The sequence below is a fragment of the Hyposmocoma kahamanoa genome, unplaced genomic scaffold, assembly GCF_003589595.1.
Source record: "Hyposmocoma kahamanoa isolate Upper Pololo Valley unplaced genomic scaffold, ASM358959v1 192, whole genome shotgun sequence".
In the NCBI taxonomy this organism is placed as follows: domain Eukaryota; kingdom Metazoa; phylum Arthropoda; class Insecta; order Lepidoptera; family Cosmopterigidae; genus Hyposmocoma; species Hyposmocoma kahamanoa.
Genome location: NW_020653719.1, coordinates 7128735 through 7155408, shown reverse-complemented (window position 1 = coordinate 7155408; position 26674 = coordinate 7128735). Strand labels below are relative to the sequence as shown.

The following is a 26674-nucleotide window of genomic DNA, read 5'->3' as shown; positions in this document are numbered from 1 at the left end:
AAGTAATAATAGGGGTTAAAGTATGAAATTGCCGATTTGTACTGAAAATCTAAATTGTTTATTTTTTAAATTTTTAACAAATTTATTTAATCAAAATAGTTGCCATTATTATCTATACATTGCTGCCATCTAATGGGAAGGTTATTAATGCCTTTGCGATAGAACTCCGACGATCTAGACTGCACAAACTGTGTGAAAGCATTTTGTACTGCCTCCTGGGAAGAAAACTTCTTGTCACGTAGATAATTGTCCAAATCACGAAAAAAATGGTAGTCCGTTGGAGCAAGGTCTGGTGAATACGGAGGATGACGAATGGTTTCTAACTGCAGTTCCTGAAGGGTCAAAATGGTTTCTCGTGCTGTGTGAGGTCTCGCGTTGTCGTGGAGCAATAATGGTGAAGATCGATTCATGAGTCGGGGCTGTTTTACTGCTAGTTTTGTCAACATGGTTCGGAGTTCGGCACAATAGACATCTGCCGTTATTGCTTGACCAGATCGGAGAAAACTATAGTGAATAACACCATGCTGAGACCACCAAACAGTTACCATTACCTTTTTATTGGTAAGTTTTGCTTTAGGACACTGTTGTGGCATTTGACCTGGGGTCAGCCATTGCATTTTTCTTTTCCGGTTATCATAAAGAATCCACTTTTCATTACATGTTACAATTCGATCCAATATTCCTTCATTTCTGTACCGGTTCAACAAGGCAACACAAGTTTCGACACGCGTTTCTTTCTGCAGATCAGTCAAATCATGAGGCACCCATTTTTCGTATTTTTTTATTTTATTGATTTGACGCAAGTGAGTCAATATTGTGGGTAACGTAACGTTAAACCATGCCGCTAATTCCTGGGTAGTTTGACTAGGATCGGCTTCCACTATCTCTCTTAATTCATCGTTATTCACCTGTGTTATTCTTCCTCGTGGCTCGTTCTTTAAGTCGAAATTTCCATCACGAAAGCGTTTAAACCAAAATCGCACGGTGCGTTCATTAGTAGACCCCTCTCCAAACGCAGCATTGATATTGCGGGCTGTTTCTGCCGCGTTAGTTCCGCGTCGGAACTCGTATTCAAAAATCACTCGAATTTTCGCAGTATCCATCTTTCTTGTCTAAATTGAATAACAAAAACAATTGAAAGTCGATATTCAAATGTTTCAAATTAAAAAAAAAAATCACAGAAACCATTTGAAAAAAGTTTCATTCGAAAACCTCAAACCATGAAGATTCTATGAAAATTCAAAGAACCTATTGCAATAAAACGGCAATTTCATACTTTAACCCCTAATATAAATAAAACTTTTTGTTTCTTGTTTTATTTCAGAAAATCTGTTATTTTGGTTTTTTTTTCGAATACTGTTTTTTGGTTTTTCTTTTCCACAAAATTCGGTATTTTTTATTTTTTTTTCGAATTTCGTTACTTGTTGACGTAGTGTTTATTGGAGGTATCAATTTAATAAACTAACCAATTTCGTTAGTAGAATACTAAAACCCCTCTCCTGAAAAGTTGTCATTTTTGCAAATGTGGCCTTATTACACGAAAAGTGCGAAGTATTGTATCGCAGTATCGTGGTATCTTGGGTTGTTTAAAAAACATATTACATTTTAATGTAAAATAGTTTATTTGGTTTTGGTATGGGTTTCCTCGGTAGTACCTATAGAGTTAGTATGTGTACTCTGGAACTCATAGTACGAGACATTCGACAGTCTGGGTTGTGTGGCACATACAAACATATAAATCGCCGACGACGCTACTTATTTTCGGTAAAAATGGCGCCTTATTTCTGACAAGTTTGGTTTATTTTAATTAAATTTATTTTAGAGAACAAAGGATCCTCTCTTGGCACATTATAATATGCTGCCCACGTTATCCGAGTATGGTATTTATAAAAATCGGTCAGAGTCAAGATAAATTATACATAAATAAATAGCACGCCACTGGAGTACGTAGAAACTAAATGATTATTACTAATCACAGGTTTCTTACCACGCCACGGTACGAGTTGTTTTTATTTTCCCGATATTTCGGAACGGTTACGTGCTCCATAGCCACGGGTTGACTGGTTAGCGGCAAATGACAGCTTTAAGTGCAGACATATCTGTCTACCCTCTTTCGCTGTCCACGACTACCCTCATCTCGATTACTTGTGGTGTTACCATTATCACTCACTTTTTTCCGACAAACCACACTCACTATATCCACACGCGAAACTGAAGTTGAACCTTTTTTTATAATTATTGTTGTAAGCACCGAGTTTCACGGCCTGGATAGTTAGTAAATCCGTCGTTTTTTAGTGCAAGCATTAAGCACCGGTTTCCACGCACTGAATACTTTAAAACCATCTTCACGGTTAAAGATTTAGGGGTATTTTTTGATAGCAAATTGTTGTTTGATCAGCATATTGATAATATATTCAAAAAAGCATCTCGTTCGCTAGGTTTTGTGTTAAGAATGTCGTCGGAATTTAAAAGTATCAAACTTTCAAATTACTTTTTTTTATTCATAAGCCATTTTGGATACGCCTTCCAGGTGTGGAATCCTCATTGTTCTGCACGAATAGAATATATCCAAATGAGATTTTTATTTTGCCTGCAATATCGAGCTGGTATATTTTTGCCAGACTATGAGACTAGGTGTCGCAAATTTCACTTTCTGCCATTATACAAACGGAGAGAAATGGCTGACTTACCTAACTAACAGCGAACGGCACTGTCGATTGCCCTGAACTCCTTCAGTAAATAGGACTACGCACAAGCAAGGTTGCACTGAGAAATCAAAAAATAAAATATGATCAAAAAAATTTACGCTCCTATGATTAGGACAAATTATAGGCAAAATGCATTTTTAAATACGAGACGCAGTAGCTCATTTAATAAATATAGTCAGGTACTGTTCAACGCCATGTTTTTCTCTTCAAAAGTGTAGCTCCTATAACTGTTTCACGTATTTAATTTCATTATTTGTATTTATTATGATTTTTTTAAGTCATCTACTTACTTTATACCTTGCTTCTATCACTGTAAATAATTATCTATGGAAACTTTTAATTAGCCTTCGGCATACATGCACTGATCTGTCAGACGTGTAATACGAGTACCTATATAAATTACCATTCTATTCTTGTTACCTAGCTTTAAGTTTTCCAGAAATAATAAAAATAAAAAAAGTGTTTCGTACTCTGTTATCTCGATAGCTTCTCGTACCAAAAGTGATATGTAGTGACGTTCGACATCAACAGTTCTTGGGGGCTATGCCATATGCTATGCTCGATCCAGTGGCTAATGTCATTTTGTGTAAGATGTTGTGCTATAGCTGACTTCTGTGCATCATTGTTGTTTTACTGCTCGTGTTCCTTCATGCGGTCGACAATTTTGTCCGTTTGGTCTGGCCAATAAACGAACTCCCACAACTGCAGTTCAATTTGTAGACACCCGGTGTTTGAAAAGAAAGGTGGTGTTTTGGCGAACGAAACAGCTTTGTTATTTTGTTTAAGGGTAATTTAATACAGTGGTAAGAAACCTGTAATTAGTGATAATCATTTAGTAAATAATTAATAAATTTGTATTAATAATTATAACAAACTAGTGGAGTAATTTCACAAAAAATAATTGAAAATCGTGGTGATGAAACATTCTAATGTTCAACATTAACATTCAATAAAAATTTTATTACAAGTGAATAGCGACATCTCAAGCCAGGGCTGGCAGCTCTAAAGGTATCTAACTAGGTGACGAAACACTTTCATAAATTTCTCATGGATAGGCTTAAAAGTCGTTGAAAACCAAATACAAAGATTCGACAACAAGCACATAGAAAAATTCGTGAGGTGGGCTGGTTCGTTCCGTGGCTTGGTTGGCATAGCGTCTACCACGGTTTGCTAGGAGACGTCAGTTCGAATCCGGCCGGATCGAAGGAATTTTTTCTAAGATCGCGATCTTTGTATTAATAATTATAACAAACTAAGAAAGCATCTTACGTGGAAACTGTAAACCCGCTCGCTCGAGATTATAATTCTAAATAATTAGCACATTGTATTGTTTATACTGAATAGGAACAAAATAGCGAACTGCAGTCAGTTATAGCCAGTAAAACTATAATATCAATAAGCCATGAATATTAAAATAACCGCCTCAAGTCTCGGTTATCACCGATTTCATTGAAACGAATCGCTATCGATGCTGTCGTATCGATAGGGCAATAAGGTTTTATCTTGTAACATGACGTAGGTGAATGCGTGCGTGTACAGTACTGATAAAAAGCTTTGCGGTATAGAATATTGGTACGTATTAGTATGGTCCCTTGTGAGTGCATCATATACGTAATGGACTAACCATGGAAGAAAAAACAATGGATGTGCCTTAAGTCTCGATTACTATCAGAACGGATGTCGTCAAAACTCTCAAATCGTATGTTCAACACTGTGAAATCTTGATAATGATAAATTTTATAATGATAAAAATTCTAATTTAAAAAGACGTGACAAATTTTAAACTCTGTGAAGAAATAGATTTCTCATAGATGGCGCTAGGGCAAAAAGTCGTTAAAATGAATAACAAAGATCTGCAACAATCACATAGAAAATTTCATAAGTTCCGCTAGTTCGTTCCGTCTGGTATGCTGGAAGGATCGAAGGAAATGTTTCTTAGTGGTCGATCTTTGTATTAATTAAATCATAAAAAACTAGAGGAGTAATTTCACAAAAAAATTGAATACCACGATTGTCAAATACCGTGACATTCAATAAACTTAAAAAATTATAAATTCTGGACTGTTAACATAATTTAAACTTTACCTTGTTGGCATATTGTTGAAAGTTCAGTACCTGCGGTCAATAGCTGAATGACAACGAATTCGAGATGTTCACTTAGGTACCAAAAAAAAAAGCGACCATTCTGCAGTGGTATAAGATTTACTTTCGTTTCTTGCAAAATTTATTACGATAAACAGAAATATGAAAATTCATAAAAATTAAATAAAATAAGACTTAACGATTACATGAAACTACTATAGATAACATTACAGGCGCAACTATCGTTTTGCACGCCTTAGTAGCTGTAAAGCTCCTTGTGAAAGAGTTTGGCCAGGGAACTGCTTTCACCTTACCTATTTCAGCGGCCAAGCAGTAATGTTACCATTTACTGTGTTCCAGTTTTGAAGGGTAGGGGCGCTGGTGAAATTACAGGCACATAGGACATCATTCTTGTAATTCCTCGTACAGATATCCAATTGACGGCTGATATTGTCGCGTATTGAATACTACCAGCTGAGCTTAGTAGAGCTCTTTGTAAAAGAGTTCGTCCAGAAAAGTACTGCCACCTTACCTATTTCTGCCGCCAAGCAGTAATGTGAGATAAGGGTGCTGGTAAAATTACAGGCACATAGGACTTAAATATAGATAGGATATAAATACGGAATACTAAATTTTATAATTTTCAATTAAATAATTTTCAACTTCACTCGGTTTTTAATTAAATATTACTAAAAAAGTCGTTTAAAGGAACGGATGATTGCGGCAGACTTTGAAGCTCATTCTATGGCAAGAGGGCAGATGTGGCAGTAGTAGATGTATAATATCCCTTCGTTGGAAAAATGCGGCAATCATTCGCTTCACCGACCCGGAAATAACACGTTGCTTTTCACCTACATATAACGTTGTCCTTTTCGTGTAACCATAAGTAAATCAATACCAATACATACTTTGCTGTAAACTATGTATATAGAAATATATCCTTAATACTTGGCCATGATCAATTAAAAGTTTATCTTAAAATTTTCATCATTTGGAGCGAGTCATGTAGTATAAGTAGTGAATAGTCAGAATATTCGCTTGTATTCGTAAAACAAGAACGATTCCGAAGGTAGGAGTTTAGAAAATGTATCTAATTAAATAGACACAAAAGTTTAATCATGAAGATAATAGCAGTATAGTTCCTTGTGAAAGAGTTGGTCAAGAAAGTATTGCCACCTATTTCTGCCGCCAAGCAGTAATGTCAGCATTATTGCATTCCGGTTTTGAAGGGCCTTATCCTTCGAAACCGGAATGTGCTGGTGAAATTACAGGCACATGGGACTTGTCAACTTATGTCTCAGGGTGACGAGTGCAGTGACAGTACGCCTCATATCTTTGCGATTTAAAGCTCTGAGTGGCACTGCAACTGGACAGGCGTGTCGCTTACCATCAGGCGTGTCGCTTACCATCAGGCGCACGACTTGTTCATCCCGTCACTTATACGTATAATATAAAGCTCTGTAAAAACGTGTAACGATCTATAATCTAGTAAGCACCTACTTAGTTCTTTATTTTATTTTAAATTGATGTTTTTTCTTGAAAAATCGATGTGTCGGGTAAGGATCATATGTATCAATATGACAGACATGCGCCAAGACAGCGCCGGTCTTAGTAGGTAGTTACTACAATATACGGGTTAGGACTTTCAGTCTCGCTCGATACCCGTGTCCCAGGAAGCTTGCTTAATAAAATAATGCGATTTGTCCTCTCACTGTATATTATTAAAACAGAAAAGATGTCACGTATTTCTTTGACAGGCTTATTCCACAAAGGTTACAAACTTTTCGTATTGGACAAACCGAAGATGAAAGGGCTGCGGCGGTGGTTTTGCGATAAGTTCTCGAGTTGGAGAGCGGATTACGTTTACGACGAGAGCTTTTCCGGATTCGCGACGCAAGTCATACGGGATCAGGGATTTACATGTTATAAATTGCCTAATAGGTTTCTATTTTAAGAAATAAAAAGACTGCTGAGCAAAGACGTGTCCTCATGTATAATGCGTCGAAACAATCGATCGCTCAATGTGTTTAAAATATCTTGATATTTGAAAAAAAAAAAACCTTACCTCGAACAATATGAGATATTTATATAAATATATTATCAGCAGCAGTAGAGCTCCTTGTAAAAGAGTTCATAGAAGGAAGTACCGCCACTTTTCTATTTCTACTACCAAGTAGTAGTGTAACCGTTTGAAGGGTACGGACGAAATTACAGGCACATGGGACTTGTCAATTTATGTCTCAGGGTGTCGGGCGCAGTGGCAGTGCCCCTCAGATCTTTGTAATATAAAGCTCTGAGTGATATTACAACTGTTATGGACAGGCGTGTCGCTTACCATCAGGCGCACGACTTGTTCATCCCGTCACTTAGTATAATAAAAAGCTCTGTAAAAACGTGTAACGATCTATAATCTAGTAAGCACCTACTTAGTTCTTTATTTTATTTTAAATTGATGTTTTTTCTTGAAAAATCGATGCGTCGGGTAAGGATCATACGTATCAAACATGACAGACATGCGCCAAGACAGCGCCGGTCTTAGTAGGTAGTTACTACAATATACGGGTTAGGACTTTCAGTCTCGCTCGATACCCGTGTCCCGGGAAGCTTGCTTAATAAAATAATGCGATTTTTTCTTTTTCATTTTTGTGAAACTGTAAGAAACACATGGCGTTTATTACAGTTTCAGATAGAAAAGACCTGATTTTGTTATTACCGTATTTCAGCTCCACAGATTATACTAAGTTCTACTCTATAGTATTTCCATGTGCATGTATATAACAAGGACAAATAATACAGAAAACAGTGTATAACTGTCAGTTTATTAGATTTTTAATACTTTTTATCTAAGTTAAGTGTCGATACTTGTAATTGACTTTATGTTTATTTTGTTGCTTTTATTCAATGTAAGAAGATGTTGATTTTCCATGAATAAATAAAAAAATATTCCCGAGATTGAAAACATAAGTCTCGAGTCTTGGAATTGCCAAAAAATTGTGGGATTTCGCGAAACTAAATTTTTGGGATGAAATGATTGATGATTATTATTTGATAAAGATACTTGACTCACCTGCTACCTTGGAGTGGTAGGCGACGCCAACGCCGCACACGCCGTTGTCCCGTGCCGCCGCCACCTCTCCCGCGCATCTCGTGCCGTGACTGCCGGAATTTAAAACATTTCTTTAAATTCACACATACCGTGAGGTAATTTTACTTTGTAACTTTTATTCTCAGGATAGCAAAAATAAATTTGATACACAATTTTACTGCTTTTCAAGAATTAACTCAAACCAACTTCTTTATTTGTTGTTATCAACTTCTTTATTAATACAAAGATCGAACAACAAGAAAAAATATTTCAACCTTGACTTGAACCTGCGTCTGTGTCAAACCAAAACCACCGCTCTACCAACTGAGCTACAGATCGAGTCAGCAGACCTTACGAATTTCTCACGTGTTTGTTACAGATTTTTATATTGGGTTTTTTGTTTTTGTTGCAAAAAATGACCCGGTTTGGCACAGACGCAGGATGTTTTCTTTGTGTTTGATGTTTGTATTAAATAAACATAACAAACTAGTGGGCTAATTTCCCAAAAAATTAAACGAATATCACAATGATTATCATGATATTAAATAAAAATCAATATTCTTTAACTTTTTTGCTTATTAGTATTAGCTCATTCTTCTGAATTTTATTAGACGTACAAGGATAACGGTGTAATGCACCGAACTTTCCATTGATGGAAATAATCTCGTGGCAGAATTGGGCAGCCATTCGATCCATTTGATTTGCGCTCCAGGAATACCCCAGTTATTTTAACCATGTTCCTAATGAATCAGGTATTTTTGACATAAGCCGCTACTCTCGAAAGCGATTCATCGACGGCATACACTATAACGCTTGCCATTCATGATGAAAAGATTTGCCAATAGACGTAAGGTACCGCTCGCTTCTTGTACGTGTCATCTGGGTGCGCCAGATGACACGTACAAGAAGGGAATGGTATGCCGTGTGGTCAGACTCCTTTCGTACACCCCATTTTTTCATTTACTGAAGCAAAGGAGATCCGTTTCTAAATCAGGCCCTTATACATATCGCTGCCTTTATTCAATAACGCAGTATTACTGAATACTACGATTTTGAACTAACATTACAGCCAGCGGTGAACAGAGCAAGCGAAATTTTATCGTTAATAAAATTCCTACGTTGTTAAGTTAAAAAAGATTTAAGATGGGTGCCTTATTCGAAATCGTAGAATTCAGCAATACTGCGTTAATGAATAAAGGCAGCGATATGTATAAGGCTGAGTTATGAGCTGGCTTCATTTGCTTGCTGTAAATGAAATTAAAACACTCAGAAATTCAGAATGCAACAGCTGTTTTTTGTGTCGAATAGGTTTTAAAATTTGCTATGGAATGGTGTTTTAAATTTTTATTGAATTGATATTCAATTATTTTTTGTGAAATTGCTCCACTAGTTTGTTATAATTATTAATACAAAGATCGAACACTCAGAAAAAAATTCTTCGAAACGGCCGGATTCGAACCGACGTCTTACAGCTTACCGTGCCAGATGCTATACCAATTAAGCCACGGAACGAACCAGCGCACCTCACGAATTTTTCTATGTGCTTGCGTCGTGTCTTTGTATTTGGTTTTTTAACGACTTTTTAGTCGTTGTGCCATCTATGAGAAATCTATGAAAGATTTATCACCCAGTTAGTACCTTTACAGCTACCAGTCCTGGCGAGAGGTGTCGCTATTCGCTGTATTTTAAATTTTTATTGAAATGATATTCAATTATTTTTATGTGAAATTACTACTACTACTACACTACTTTGTTATAATTATTAATACAAAGATCGAACACTCATAGCATTACGCTTAAGCGTGAAACACACAGAGAGCGGGTGCATCGCGCCCGCGCTCGATGTGTTGTCGTCCAAGTAAATACACGGTATTAGACCCGCCGCGGACCCGACCCGACACACGCTCAACCCGCACCCGCTCTCTGTGTGTTTCGAGCTTTAACATTGTACACGCCAACAGTTAATTTAGTGGCTTATTCGTTTGTTATAATTATTAATACAAAAATCGAACACTCAGAAAAAAATCCTTCGATCCAGCCGGATTCGAACAGACGTCTTCTAGCTTACCGTGCCAGACGCTATACCAAATAAGCCAAGGAATGAACCAGCGGATTGGAATGACTTTTTTAGTAATTTGAGATACAATAAATACCATTTGATATAATTACAAGTGTTTGTGTGTTAATAAAAGCTGAATGAGTATTCCAAAGTATTCTTTAACCTTCTCAAACATCCGTTTTAACCTTTGATACATTTTAAACATTCACAAATATAATACCTAATCTAAATTTTAAGCAAAATATGGTAAAGGAACTCTTTGTTTACCCAATTTCCTCTTCATAGACTAAATAACAACGAAACAAAAGTGATTACGCAAGATAAATTGCAGTGGAAATTACTTTCCTTCGTGTAACAATCCTAATACACAGAGACCGTCATTTATCTTTTGATATCAAACTTCAATTGAACCTACAAAGTTTTAATTCAAATTTAAATTGGACATGATAGTTTCACTTGATACGGGTTCGTTATTCTAATTAAAGTTTTCGGCGTCCTGAACCATTAACATTTATTTGAAAGGATATTGAAACAAATCTTTGATTTATTGTAAATATGTATGTTTCCACTATACACACAAAAAATCAGCACAAAATTGGTGAAACATAGGGTTAACATTTTGGGTCAGGGTAAGCACGCCTGTTAATATCGCAATATACGTATAGTAGTAATATTATACAATGGAAAATGAAAATGAAAAAATTTCAATAATTGAACGGGTCAACTTTAATTTTAAACTCTAATTGTACCATAGTCAAAGGAATATAATTACGATATGAACAAAACAATGGTTACGCTACAATTTGAAAACTTATTAATTCAAAGTCAACGAAAGGCTCCATTTGAACTTTCGTAACGTCCTTGTTTCAAAGTGACGACCACGCCAACAACGACGTGTGTGACAGACGAATTTCGTATTACTCTCGATTGAATAATGACAACCCAAGTCTTTATGTATAATTCTACTACATAGATTCATAGCACATATGTGCAGAATTGAATATGTAAATAATGGCGTGTATCAGCTGGCGATCGTGCCCATGAGGACAAACAGACACATATTTACAGAAATATTTGTTTTCTATAAAAATATTCGCTCATTTTGTACGAGGAATCACAATATTTGCGAACCTTTTTGTTACATGCTGTATATGTATACATATTATGTTTATTATTTTAGGGTTTAACTGAAGAAGCATGAAAGTAAAGTGGATGCTGTAAAAATGAGTGTTTTGCACAGTATGTGTGCTGCAAACGGACAACAGTTTAATAACAAAGCGTGTTATGAATGAAAGTAAAAGATATGTTTGTAATTAAATAAAATGCATTAAAATACTGGCCAGCATAGATCAAAATTTCCATTTAATGGACCCGATTTTATAACAGACAATTTGTTAACTCTAACGCAAAAATATGAGTTTTGTATTCTCCAATATTAAAAAAGAAACGGAACGACAGAAATAAACATAAATTAAAAGTACCTTTTTCTACACTAAAATTAATCAGTAACAGGCCACATCCTATGTAATTTTTAATAAAAACCCAATTAAAAGGAAAAGCAATAAAAATACATTAACATTCATTAAACATTTAAGACAAATTAAAAAAATGCTATTATTATAGAAGAATTTTTTACATAAAAATCCGAGTAAGTATTCGTACACTAAAAGATGTATACTTAAAATACTTAAAATGTTCCTATTACCATGTTTGTTGTTGTTATTATACTTTAGATTATTAAGGCCTAGCATTAGAAACCTAGATTTTAGAAGGCGAGGTGTGGAGGACCACCCCTCGCGTCGCTTTATTTTTAAATGCCGTACAAATTCTTTTTAACCGACTTCAAAAAAAGAAGGACATTCTCAATTCGACTGTATGTTGTTAACTTTTTAGTTAACAATTATACACACATGGTTTTTGTGTAATTGTTAACTTTTTAGTTTAATATGTTATTGAGATTTTTTGTGAAGTAACTCTACAGGTTTTGTTATGATTAATATAAACATCGAAATCATACAAAAATTTTTCGTTTCAGTTTGTATGTATGTACATGTAATCAAAGTTTGAAATCGGTTCTTTTTTTAATAAAAATTATAGAAAATACATTATTCAGGCGATCAACGGCGCTGTTTCGTCGTAAATTTCTTTTGTTTGTTTTTAACCGACTTCAAAAAAAGAGGAGGTTCTCAATTCGACTGTATGTTCTTTTTTGTATGTATGTTACGCGATAACTCCGGTATTTGAGAACCGATTTTCATGATTCTTTTTTTGTTGGAAAGGAGGTACTTCCATAGTGGTCCCATTTCATTTTGAAGACAATCATCCACCTCGAAGGGTGGCTGTTCACGCATGAAGATTCATTTTTATAAATAGCGCCTAAATTTAATTTAGGAGCAATTACTTTAATGGTTGCTTTTGCTATTTCTCCAATTCAAGGCGTTTTTCTCTCGGTATACTTTGAATAGTGAGAACCGATTTTTATTATCTCCAGTGTCAAGTCCTGTATAGTGGCGAACTATATTTCAATAAAACTTAGCAAATAGACGTAATTCCACTTACTTTTGAGGTCGGTTTTTTTAGTAAGTACTCTGTACTGAGATTATTATTGTACTATAAAGTATAATTTGTTTTTTTGATTTACAAACAACAACAAGTAACAAACTTACACTTATGACTTCCGTATGCAAAACAGAACACTAAAGGAATTCATACGCAAATAAAACTTGGTTAAGTGCCATGAGGTAATTCAGTTAACGAATGAATTCACCTGTTGAGTTTTGCAAAGGAAGAAAGCCTTTTGTTTACTTATTTACATACGCAGCCTGTAAATAAGCAGTCAAATGACACTTTAAGCATAAATTTAGGTATTAAGAAATTGGTTAGTTGAGCCAGTCTTTAAATTAAAAGTTGTTAGTAACACCACTAATTACTTGGAAAACAATTTAATAATAATAAGGTAGGTATCAGAAAATAATTCCTATAGAGCTAGCACGACAGGGCGCGACTTACGCAAGAGCGACATAAAGCTATCTCTCGCTCAATTCGCTCCCCGTCGTGCTAGTCCTACAGGTCACAAATTAACGTAGGTATCAGAGTAGAAGACTCCCTAATTCACCCAAATTACAACTTAGATAACTTCGGTTCCTATTTTTTCTGAAATGGAAGTATGAACCTCTACATCTAGCAATAAAGTGTTAACCACAGAATCACCAATGTCGCCATTGTTGTCGTGCATGAAAGGAGCCTCATCGCACGACATACCAATCCTTTCCTGTACACTAGCATGAGACGAGAGCGTTTTCTCGTATAGACATCTCGAGCCTTGTCGCGCTCTCGTATAAGGGCGCGTTCCCACTATGTCGTGACGAAAGGTTGTCGTGCGGTTTGGCTTGTATATTTAAATGAAGTTGTTTCACATATAGCACGACACGATTAACTGTCGTTCACGATTTTTTATCGTTACAACGACAAACTGTCGTCACAGTGGGAACAACTAGAACGACAGTCGTCAGACGATAAAAAAAGTCACGATAAAAACGTGACGACAGATTGTCGCAGCTCCTATTGTCGTCACGATCTAGTGGGAACAGCTAGTCACGACAGTCGTTCAACGATAACAAATCGTCCACGACAGATAGTCGTGATATGAGAACAGGCTAGACACGACCGTCGTCCAACGATAATAAAACGTGACGAAATAGTGGGAACGCGCCCTAAGTCGCGCCCTGTCGCGCTAGCCCTGCTGTACGTCTGCCGCACCCTGCACAATAATCGGCGAATACCTTAGGGCGCATTTATTCGACGGAAAATTTCTGTCATCGCACTCACGCCGCGCGGCTGCCGCGCAGACGCCGCGCAGCGACCGCGTGTATCTAAATGTCTTAACAAAGTACGCTCTATTCATTTAGCTTTTACGTTTTAACTTAAATGAGCGCCCCGGGCGCACGAGAGAGGCTGGCTTATCTGTGGTCCACGCGGCGGCCGCGCGGTTTTATTATTCAGAGGAATTTAAATGTTGTTGCCTAGTAAATAGAATTCAGATGGGCGGTCGCCGCGCGGTGGCCGCGCCCAGTTGGGCGCTTACGCAGATCGACAAATCCTTTCACCACTATGGCAAGCATTATGTGTATGGCATCGATATGATAAGAAAAAAAGTTGTCGAGTAGTAGCTACTTAACACTAGACTTGATGTGTATTAAGTACACAGTCAATAGCTCGTTAGTTTTAACACTCGGATTTCAAATATGAGATCTTATGAAACGAAATATAGTCTTATATAACTTTAAACTAAGTTGGTAACTTTCAAGAAAGGAAGCAATCCTACACTAGTCTTTTAATCCCAGCTCGAGACGCCATGTTGTAGCGGGCTCTGTTTGTTTTGAGGCACACTGTGTAGACAGAGCTCGGGGGCTTTATACGAGAGAGGTCTTAACTAAGACAAAGAGATGAATAATTGATGTATATATAGTGAGAATATTGACGTTACAGCTTCTAATAAATTGTGTGGCAACTGATGATAGATTGTTCAGTCGCTGGGTTGAGTTATAAAAGAATCTTCTCAATTTACAAACATGCCATACGTTATGTAATTGCGGTATACGCTATACGTTTGCACTTGGCATGAGTGTAATTTGAGATCCTTAGGGAAAATACTAGGGTTCAGAACCGGGAACACCCGGTCTCTAAAATATCGGAAATTACCGGTTCTTTTATTGTAATTAGAGAACAGGCAAATCAAAATTAAAAATTAAAAAACGACGATAGATGCGGGCTGTGAAGAAAATGTTAGTATAACTGTGAGAGACGAGGTAACCCTTTTTGAGAATGGAGGAGATTGTGGACGTTATTTCTCTCAGGCAAATGGTCTAAAGATGCCACCGACTAGTGTCTTACTGGAAATAATTTTTTCATTGGCTTGTTTAGTATGTAACAAAATCAGGCTTCATTCAAGTGATAGAAGTGTAGACGCGCTTTTATTTTGAAGGTCTTAATTACAATGAGCAAAAACTCTTAAATATAAATATATAGTAAGTATTCCTAAAACTTAATTTTAAAATGTTATTTGTTGTTTTGTACGCATAGACATTTTTTAAAGTTCTGATAATTTATTTGCGTTAGGAATTTAAGAATTTATTTTGTGATTTTCTATGACCCGTATTAGTTGAATAGTCAAATTTGTTCCTAATAGGTTATATTAGAAAGATTTTACATTATTTTTTGAAAAACGCTTAATATTGGCCGTCAAGTACCGTTACTTCATAATTCATTGTTTGTACACATTGAACGACAATACTAGCTAATACCAGAAGCACTAGAAGAATCGGGAAATCCCTGTTCCGTTGAAGACTACTACCGATATTCCCGGTTTTTAAAGCCATGTCCGGTTCCGGAATCCCTAGAAAAAATATACTCTTACAGTTGGAAGAATCTACCTACCATTTACTCACAATATTTGAAAAAAACTTTCCACAAAGCTTTTTATACTGTTCATAATTGCTTCCGTCATTGTTTGTGTCGGAAATCGACTTTTTAGTGTCGTCAGTTATGAGGAAGTCCACAATCCGGAGGTGTTGGCACATTGCGTTGTTGGCGTCTTTACAAAGGTTCCACTGCCGCATTTGGCAGATTTCGCCTTGCCGGAGAAGTCGCTGTGGACTCGCTGTTTACACCGAGTCGACTGCTGCTTTAGCCAAAATCACCATGTCATTATACGAGTAAATGCAAGTTTACACAGGGAGACACAACAAATCATTCGAAACGTCCAACAAACTGATCGGGTAACACATAGTGGTGGAACTCAGCCGCCGACACTTGAAGGTGAATCAATCGACGTCGGCTGCGAACTACAGTCGTCAAATGACTCAGTGTTTACATTGGATAGATTGCCGTCTTCGGCAGACAAGCGAAGGCGACCTGTCGACCTAGTGTCAACGCGCTAATGCACTGTTTTGCAATGCCACTGCTCATAGCGTATTCTCTCTAGTTACTGCCCTGATCTTATCACTAAGATAATAATACATTTATTTAATCACAATAGAGAGAAATTAAAGTTTTAAAGAAGTATTTTTGTAAAAAATTGATTTTTGTAAGAGTGGTTTGTTGTTGTAACTTTTTATGTGTATTTTTAATATCTTGTTATCTATGTGCGCTTTGGGAAATTGCTAGTGCTAAGTTATGTAAATAAATACTTAAATAGAAATCGCTTTCAAACAACATGGTAATATAGCCTAAACGTAGCTCAGGTAGCTTTGCGAGAGATACTTTTATAAGAGAAACGACGATTATTTCAGCTTAGACTACAGTAATAAGTCCTCAAGTTATAGTACTTTATTTACGTCGAATAAGTATGCTATCATACATTTATTCATGGATTAATCGATAACCATTGCGGTTATCAATTTTATTTTGTGGCATTTTAGACTTTATACCAAAATAGTAGAAACTTTGTATTAAGTAATTTTTGGATAATAGGAACCTTAATAAGTTTAATGCCGCGGATATCTAATCTGTGATAAGATATTGATATCTCGAAAGAAGCCGCAACTACATGGCTGTTTGGTATGGCTATATAAAAAACACTACAGTCACCTGTTGAACCAATCGTCGGTGTACCGAGGGTACGGGTATGGATCGTTGCTACTGAAGTCGTACGATGCCTCCGCGTTCTGAAAACAAAATAACAATTAGTATTGAGTTAAAGTGTACGTTTTATAGAGATACCTTATGACCTACATTGTAAGGGGGTGGGGGAATAAACCATAGATTAAATTTCTAAAAGTGTATGTAAACAAGGATTGGTATTGTTAGCATCAAAACATATGTTTAAGAGGGTTACCCATCAGAAGTCTGAAATGACATTTTCCAGAAATATGGTTTACTCGAACTTTCATAACCTCGAAAGTAATTTTGAGAGGAAAATCTTTTTTCTTTTAAACCTAACTTAACCTAACCTAATCGAACCTAAACGTGTCTTTGCGATAAACATCCAACATATCCTGAAAGAACAACGGTTTCCTTATAATTCGGTTTTCGGGATAATGAAAATTCGAACAAACGTTATTTCGGACAAAATAAATTCGAGTTTGTGATAGGTTACCGTTTAATAGAAACATGGTGAAGATTTTAATAGCGGTGGAGCTCTTTGTGAAAAAGTTCTTCCAGAGAAGTACCTACTGCTCGGCAAGCAGTAGGGAAGTACTGCCACCTTACCTATTTCTGCCGCCAAGCCAATGTGAGCATTATTGTGTTCCGGTTTTAAAGGGTAATGATGGTGATGAAATTGCAGGCACATGGTACTTGTCAACTTATGTCTCAGGGCGACGGATGAAGTGGGATTGCCCCTCAGATCTTTGCGAATTAAAGCTCTGAGTGGCACTGCAACTGTTATGGACAGGCGTGTCGCATACCATGAGGCACACGTCCAGTTTGTCCCATCATTTATTCTCATAAAAAAAAGATAACCGTTCGGCCACGAAAGCAGTTATATTATTATTATTATAAACTAATACCTACAAATGATTAAAAACACAACATAATTTAAATGTTTTCCTTGTCATCTCAGATTACAAAACAATAGGCAGATGGAGCATACGCAACAAACGATGTGACGCCGCTTTTCATTTATTGTTTGCGTGACAACTAGGAAGAACACTGTAGGGACATGCGCATTTGTGTGCGTGTAAGATTGCCAGATGCAGCGAAAAACTCCCGCATTTCTTTCTGTTGCTTTCTATAATACTAATATTACAAACTGAAAATGTACTATTCATTTATTTCAGTGAAATTTCTCCAGTTTGTTATAATTACTAATACAAAGAGCCAACACAAAGAAAAACTCCTCCGATCTGACAAGATTTTTCATGTTATAATCTAGTTTTTCTTTGTAATCTATTCAATTATATTTTTTTACATTGTTCAATATTTTTTTTAATTTTTTTTTTCAATTAGATATGCCATGTGTCATCATCATCATCATCATCATCATCATCATCATGTATCACAATTGCTACAGTATCAAAATTGTTAGGAAAACCGTACATTTCTAACGATAGTACAGTCATATACACAAGATACCTGAACCCCCCAAGCCGACTTTGTCAACCTTTTGGTTCTGAGCACAAATATGGGAAAATTGTTTAACAAACTTAATCTTTAACCTGTGTGCCGTAAAATTAATTTTGGTATGGCTCCCTGGTCGTCTCATAAGTGAATGACATTTTAAGAAAGTTTTTATGCCAATTTGATCTTTAACAAATGGTCCTGACTTAAATATAGAACACATATTGCAACCAACTTTAGTAACGCAGACATAGTCAAACGGTATAAGGATTGCTTTGCAAATTGAGGCAAGCACGGTTTGAGTCACTTTAAAAATAAAATATAAGGAAATGAAACTATTTTTCCGGATTTTTTCAAACAAATATACGCGATTTATTTTATTTTAGTTTTTTGTTTTAATGTAGCTTCATCTTTTTTTATCTTCATTTTATTATTGCGTATATAGGAAATGAAACTATTTTTCCGGATTTAAATCGCGTATATTTGTTTTTTCAAACAAACCGACGTTTCGGGTCCTTTACAGGTCACGGTTGACTGTAGTCAAGACCATGACCATGACCAAAACCATGGGACGTGTAAAGGGCCCGTTTGTTTGAAAAAACAAATATACGCAATTTAAATCCGGAAAAATAGTTTCATTTCCTATGTGTAACAATCGCGAAAACCTAAGAACTCGATATTGTGTATAATTTTGTTGTGGCGTAGTAATAAACGATTTCTATTCTATTCTATTCTATTCTATTACAATCCGGGAAAATAGTTTCATTTCCTATGTGTAACAATTGTGAAAACCTAAGAACTCGATAATAAAATATTATTTAGCTGTATAATATATAATAATTTTTTTTTTTAACGTTTGGATAGGTGTAAGGAATGTCTAAGTCTTGTTCATACCGAACAATAATTTCTTATTTTAATAAGTGGCATATTAAAACAAGAAAGAAAACTTTAAAAGTTACTAAAACCTTGAAAGTAATTAAAACTGAATAGACAAATAGGAACAAAATCTGGAACAATCACAGAAGACACGATCGTATGCAAACTGCAGAGCGATTTCGTGATTTGTTCTATCCATACGCTTTATTAATCTACCCACCCACCTGAGCCAATTTCTAATATACACATTGTGATTTTCAACGTTAAAATTAAAAAGTGAAACAATGCCGTTAAAAATATAACGTTAAAACAAAACAGAGCTCGTGGAATCGAACCACGGGTATTGTAACTGGCAGTAGATACAACAAGCCGCTCGATCAATTTACTTGGAAATTAAATGACGAAATTTAATTTAAGAATTAAATTTTAATTTAAAAATATGTTGATCATCTTCAAGCAACAGTCCAATGTATTGCTTACACAATAAAGTTGAAATTGCTTTAATTTTTTCTTTTTTTCAATACGTAAGACGGCTCTCAGAACCAAAAGGTTGGTTTTGGCATGTTAGGGAGTCAGGTATCTCATGTATATGAGTGTACGTGGACGCGTGATGGGTCCCGTATAAGAAAAATGAGAGTTTCCCTTATTGTATGTATATATTCTGTAGTTTCAACTATTTTTAACAATAGTAATTTCACCGTGACCACGGGACAGGTCCCGTGCAACAAACCAACGTTGCTTTGTTTGAAAAACAAATATACGCAATTTAAATCCGGAAAAATAGTTTCATTTCCTATATGTAACAATTGCGAAAACCTAAGAACTCGAATAGTAACTTTCTCAAAATACAAATGCTAGAGATGTGCGCTTGTGAGGTCACGGTCGTGACAAAATATTACGACCCTCCATCACAAAGAGTCCCATCGCGTCAGAGTGATAGATGACAGCAGCCAGACAACACGACACGTCTAACCTTCGCCTTTACAGATAGACATTATTTTGCTATAGCGCAATATAAAGGAAATATTTCAGTAAAATATGAACGCAGAAGCAGAATGTGAAGCTTTTATAGAACCTTAAAACCGAATTATGGCAGTGGACCAAAAACGTTCCACAAAGAACTTTTTAATAAAATGAACAAATTTGCATAATAAATGACACTTAAATGAATTAGAAATTCTCTCCTAAGAAGATCCGTAGCCAGAAGTAAGACAGATTGGTTGACGCAGTTATCTCTCGCTCCTTGTGAACGTGTTCCTCCGGGAAAGTTCTGCCAACCTTCTTCTTTTGCGAAGCAGTAGTGCTCATATTACTGCGTTGCGGTTTTGAAGGGCGCTGATGAAATTACAGGCACATGGGATTAGTCAACTTATGTAGTAGCAGCTTTCAGCAGCAGTAGAGCTCCTTGTAAAAGAGTCCGTCCAGGGAAGTACTGCCACATTACCTATTTCTGCCGCCAAGCAGTAATGTCAGCATTACTGTATTCCGGTTTTGAAGAGTAAGGTTGCTGGTGAAATTACAGGCACATGGGACTTGTCAACTTATATCTCAGGGTGACGGGCGCAATGGTAGTGCCCCTCAGATCTTTGCAATTTAAAGCTCTGAGTGGCACTGTAACTGTTATGGACAGGCGTGTAGCTTAGCATCAGGCACACAACTTGTTCGTCCCGTCATTTGATGTTACAAAAAAAATTTTAAAAAATGGCTCGGGGTGACGCAGTGCCAGTGCCCCTCAGATCTTTGCGATTTAAAGCTCTAAGTAGCACTGCAACTGTTATGGATAGGCGCGTCGCTTACCACCACCACCAGGCGCACGACTTGTTCGTCCATTCGCTTGGTACCATAAAAATACACATTATATAATTTATAGCTTGTTAAGTTAACAAAATTCTACAGAAAAGCATGCTATGTGAAAGTGTGTTATGTTAAAAGTAATACCTATTACGACACGTACTTAGAGAAAAAAAAACGGGCGTCTATGAATCGTTCCAATAGTTTAAACATTCTTCACCAGACCTTTTAGTACTTTTTACTTTATCCATTTTGCATGAACTCTTACAACGTCCAATAGAGTAAAAACCCTAATTATAGTATTTTTTTTAAATAAAATCTACTGAAAACGCGCTATAACGTGTTTGTCAATAAGCATGCACTACAGATTATCTATAAATTAAATATATCGAGAATAAACTTAAGAACACTAGTTTTTAGAGTATTAATAGACTTTACTAGATGTGTATAGAACAATATTACTAAAACTAATCAGTTGATCTACAGATGAACTTAAAATAAGGACTATAAGAGTAAATCTTATGAGAAATCACACTTAATTAAGTTGTTTGGTATTAAGAAGGTTTTAAAATTTTGACTTGAGTGAAATAAGTCTATAAGACCAATTTCTTTTTTCTAAAACCATTTATAGAGAACTATTATCTAAACCTATACCATAATAAGACTGTTTATAGATATAATAGTTTTGAGGCGTATAAAGTGTGCTTCTTGGGTAATGTAATTAAATTACATATTAATGCAACAAAATTAAGTAAACATTATTTATTAAGATCAAAAAACAATTGGAATGTAAATTGGCGTTTCTTAATTTCATTTTTTCTTTGTTTTTTTTTACTCGTTCCAAACAAAGTGACCTTTAACCGACAATCCTTTCTAAGCAGTGTTTGTAGTATAGAAAAAAATTAAATTAGTATCAAATAATAAAACGAACAAGAATGAATGAATGAATGAATTGAATTTTTTCACTTGTCATGCTCTAAAAGTTTTTTTTTATGATACTTTGTAACGGGACGAACAAATCGTGCGCCTGGTGGTAAGCGTCACGCCTGTCCATAACAGTTGCAGTGCCGGTCAAAGTTAACTCTACTGCGCCCGTAACCTGAGGCATAAGTTCAAAAGAAAAATAAAGTGATGTTTTATAGTTCAACTGTTTTTCTTCCATCTACCATTTTCCTCGCTATGGTGAGGTGAAAAGTTGTGTGTTTCGCTCGACAGAAAAGTTGCGCAAAACAACTCTTCTTCTTCTTCTTTTTCTTCTTCTTCTCGTGCCTTGAAATCTTCTCTACGCTCAGGAATTTATTTTCGAACCACTCGCTTCGCTCGTCCCGAATCTTAGCTTCCTTCGCTTGCTCAGGTTTCAATACAAGCACTCGCGTCAAACAACAACTTTGTAGCCTTGCATAACAAATAACTATTTGTTCTCGCAAACAAAGTGAAAAGTAAAGTTTTTACCTCAAGACTAAAATCCAATATAAACCCTCGGAGTAACAGACAACCTCGCTAAAGCTCGGGTGGCTAACCACCTCAGGTGTATATTGGCTCGTTTTAGTCCCTCGATAAGAAATATACTATATATTTGAATGCTATTTTCACGTATAAAAAGACAGTTAAATATTTGTTATACATGAAAATAGTATCCAATTATAAAATAATTATGTACTTAAAATTTATAATAATATCGTAGAAAAAAAATTAAATGTGGGTTACACCACTTTTTTTTGCGTTGATAGCCTCATATATAGTTCCACATTTGTTTATTGGAATATTGATTGGAACGAACTTATTTCTTATAAACGATCCCGTAGCTTAGAACCGAGTGCCTCCTTTATAAATAATGTTATGCATTATGTATGCAACTGTGAACAATTAACGCGTTCAATTTGACCCACCTTTGTAAACCCCCCATGACACGATGCCCCGATTCCATTTCAAATCCGGGTCAAACCGACGACGAAGTTATAATACCACACGGTTTTGTACATCATCTCCCAGGTATGTCTCCCGATATCATTTGGTGAGACTTTTAATTAAAACAGCGTAGCTTCAGTGCTACCTGATTGACATTTTAATAATAATGTAATAATTTTTTTGTAAGATAAAAAACTTTTATCTTACAATTTATACCGAGCAGCAAATACAAAATTATAGGTGTGGATATAAAGTAGCACAGAATATAAAAGAAGGCGTACCAAATTTAAGAAATTCTGTCTAAAGTCTTAGGAGGCAGTGTTTCGTTAAGCGTAACAAATATATGCCTTTACATAAAATCAAATCTTCAGTCAAAAGAAATAAAAATAAAGTGTAAACATAAGTGAGTCTGTACGGTTATTATAAATAGTGCAGCTACGCGTTAACAAATAAATTCTCAAAGGGATAATTCTAATACAGAGTAAATTAAAAAATAAAAAGAAAGGAAGTGTGTGTGTGTGTGTGTGTGTGTGTGTGTGTGTGTGTGTGTGTGTGTGTGTGTGTGTGTGTGTGTGTGTGTGTGTATGCGATTGTGTGTGTGTAGATATAGATTTGTTTAAATTATTACTATAAAAACAATTTACAAAAAAAAGAGTAATAAACATAATTAGCTTTTTTTAAATATTGTTTAAAACCAAAAAACTGAAACCGTATTAAATAATATTGTGATCTGTTGGGAAACGATTTCAAATATTTTTTCAATTGAATCTAATCGCGCGCCCGGTTGCGACAAATCATACGGCAATTGGCACATGAAACTGATATCGTGATCAAAGTGTACACATTGAAGGCTATCAGTTTCTATTACCAACCGATAGCGCGATAGTACCTATGTACATACCAATCTAACATGACCTTTTTCATTTCCATTTCTTGCCTTATATTTTTTTTATATATAAAGATCTGTTCAAATATTTTTAAGACTTGTTGACCAAAAGCTGTTTCGCATTATTCGCTTCAAATTTTCATCAAAACATTTCACACAAACACCAGTATTTACAATAGACTCGACTGTGACAGAAAATAAATAATTCAAAAAGAGATTCGTTTTCACAGTAATTTCATTCGGTATACAAGAGTCGAAATTAAAACCAACGTGTTGATATGCCAGTCGCAATTTCATTTAACTTCGCTTAATTAAATTTGAAAAACGTTCTTTCTTTCGTGACAAACAAGATGTGCGCCTGGTGGTAAGCGTCACGCCTGTCCATGGCAAATGCAGTGCCACTCAGAACTTTAAATCGCAAAGATTTGATTGGCACTACCACTGCGCCCGTCACACTGCTGAGACATAAGGTGACAAGACCCATGTGCCTGTAATTTCACCAGCACCCTTACCTTTCAAAAGCAAAACGAAGTAATGCCCACATCAACGGCAGAAAGAGGTAAAGAAGCAGTACTCCTTGGACGAACTCTTTCATAAGGAGCTAATATATCGCCAGTTCGTCAGTGTATGAAAAAGACTTTATATTTCCATTGAGTACGTTATTTTTGAGACCCGAATCATGGTATATTTTTACGTGAACGAACTTTCGGTAGTAGGATACAGAAGTCCATAATTGAACCACGAAAGTACGTTCATGTAACCCCACAGGCATATCGCACTGCTATTACAATAGTGTTGTAACTCAAAATACGTAAATTCAGTCCGGTGCGATGCACGCTCAGATTCAGACGTGCTCACACAGTAAGAATTATATTAATTCGCGATCCGCGCGGTAATGACCGCTGCGCGTAATTGACTATGGGTTCCCAACAACTCATAGCCAATGAACTGCTGGCGTTCATACAACACGCCATCGACACTATGGACGAGGTCAGCATCATGCAGATCTGCAAATCAAACTTTAAAGAAGATGAGATTTGCAGTGGCAAGGCGCTGCTTTTCCGTGTGCTTGGCAAGGCCGAGCAGATGCCATCTCGCCGGAGGGATGGAGGAACGAAGAGTATCCAGGACATTATAACGATGTTAAAGGAAACCGACCCAGACGACGTGCCTGCTTTCGTGGCAAAGGAGCTGCACAAGCTGCCCCCTATCACGTTCGACCATGTCGATGTCACTAGGCTGCTTAAGGACATCACATCCCTGAAAGCAAGTCTGGCCGAAGTTCAATGTAAATTGGAGGCTTCGGATAACACCATCTGTGAGTTACGTGCCCAAGTTGTATTACTGAGTAGTGCAACTTCGGTAAGTAGGTCACCCGAGGCCTGTAACGTGAATACTCGTCGCGGGGCACATAATGCATCTATCGGCAGTTTTGAGTCGGCCCATATGGATGCGTCACCGACCGCTGTCGCTGAGTGCGATTCCCCGCGCCCCGCCCCTCGATTGTCCGCTCCGGCGGAGACGTCACGCGTAAACACGTTGACCCCTCCACGTGATTACGCCGCTGTCGCAGCTGTTAACCGACCCGTTGCTCCACAACCACAAGCCAGGCAGCTATCAACGAAGGGGATGAAAAAACCTCGTGTACCTGTCTCTGAAGTTGCAAAACCACAGAGGCAGACGGACCGGTGCGACGATGACGGCTTCACAAAGGTGGAGAAGAAGAAGAGGAAGCCCACCAGCCGTAACCTGTGCGGCACTGCACCGACAGGGTCCAACTTTTTGCTGCGTCCGGCAATCCCGACAACGCTGCTGTACCTGTCACGCCTGCATTACTCCACGAAGTCTAAGGAGATAGTGGAGTACATCAGGTTGAAATCCAAATACACCCTGAGGGTCGAGCGGTTGGAGTCCCGCCACTACGTGAACTTTAATTCGTTTGTGGTGAGAGTGCCGACCGAACATCTGTCGACCTTCATGAAGGAGGAGTTCTGGCCGAAGGGTGTCCTATACCGGCGATTCCGTGGCCGGTTGCCTGACACCAGATGGCGCCACACGTCGCCGACAACCTAAATACGTGTTAAATTAGTAATAGTGTTATTTTATATTGTTATGTATGTTAGTCTGTAAGGTATGTATCTATGGGTCTCAGTAACCTGAATATAAATAAAGAAATAAAATAAAAATAAATAAAATTCAAGATGAAACCATAACTGAACGTAAAATTTTATTCTATACGTCAATAAAATCGTTGTTTGAATATTGTAAGAAACAATTAATATGTATGTACTTAACTCAAAATAAGACAAATTTAATCTTAGCCAGTTCTGAACAAAACTGTCCTTATTCAAAAATATAAAATTATTTTTATTTTTAAATGTATTTGGAAAGTATGGAATTGTTTAGATCTCTGTAATAAACTACATTTTATACATAAATTTTAATAATCTTTCATGGGAAGTGAATAATTAGTTTTTTATAGATTTTGAAAAAATACACTTTTTGAGTTAGCACACTATTGTATTAATAGTACTATGTATCTTATGACGCTGCAAGTGTACCTACTTCGCGTGCCAATCTAAGCTATTAACGCTTAGTTGCCGCTGCTACGCTTCAGAACGCGCCCGGTCGTTATCGTAGTTAAACATCAGTCGAAAGCGCAAACAATGCCTAATTGTGCCATTAGAAACTGCATAAACACCACAACTATGAATAAATAAATAAACAGGGACGTTTCTTTCCACAGCTAAGTAATTTTATAATCAATATATGCATAATTTATTTTAAAATCAATTATTTTCACTTAGAATCATTTTCGAGAAGACAAATATGTGCCGCGTGATCCGTAATACATTGCGGCTTTCACTTGGTGCAGTACACTTGTGGTCCTCCTTTAGTAGGCCATGAATATCGGACGAGCGATACTTTCGTATAATGCATTCAGTTTCGAGGTACGGGCGCTTCGTTATGTTTTTGGTCAAATTTTACAGTTAGTGATATTCATTTTAAAGAACACAGTTCTCGATTCTCTAGGGCTAATACGATAAGGCGCGACTTGCGCCAGAGCGGCTTAAATAGCAGTTTCTCGGTGTTTGTGTCGCTCTCGCGCTAGTCGCGCCCTATTGTCCTAGCCCTACTGATCGATATAGGAAACAAAGGGACCATTTTTAAGACCTTAGAAAATGTTTTAAAAATATTCTATAACGTTTGTTGTTATTGTT

General features: G+C 36.5%; 1 protein-coding gene across 1 annotated transcript in view; it reads right to left on the bottom strand.

Annotated features, from left to right (window-relative positions):
- LOC113226494 (neuroendocrine convertase 2) overlaps positions 1-26674 on the bottom strand; it is a 145537-nt gene that overhangs the window by 24006 nt on the left and 94857 nt on the right. Inside the window, exons 5-6 of the mRNA XM_026459127.1 lie at positions 16523-16599; positions 7858-7946 (exon numbers count right to left, since the gene is read on the bottom strand). Coding sequence (XP_026314912.1) covers positions 7858-7946; positions 16523-16599 — 166 coding nt within the window. The remainder of the gene's footprint in view (positions 1-7857; positions 7947-16522; positions 16600-26674) is intronic.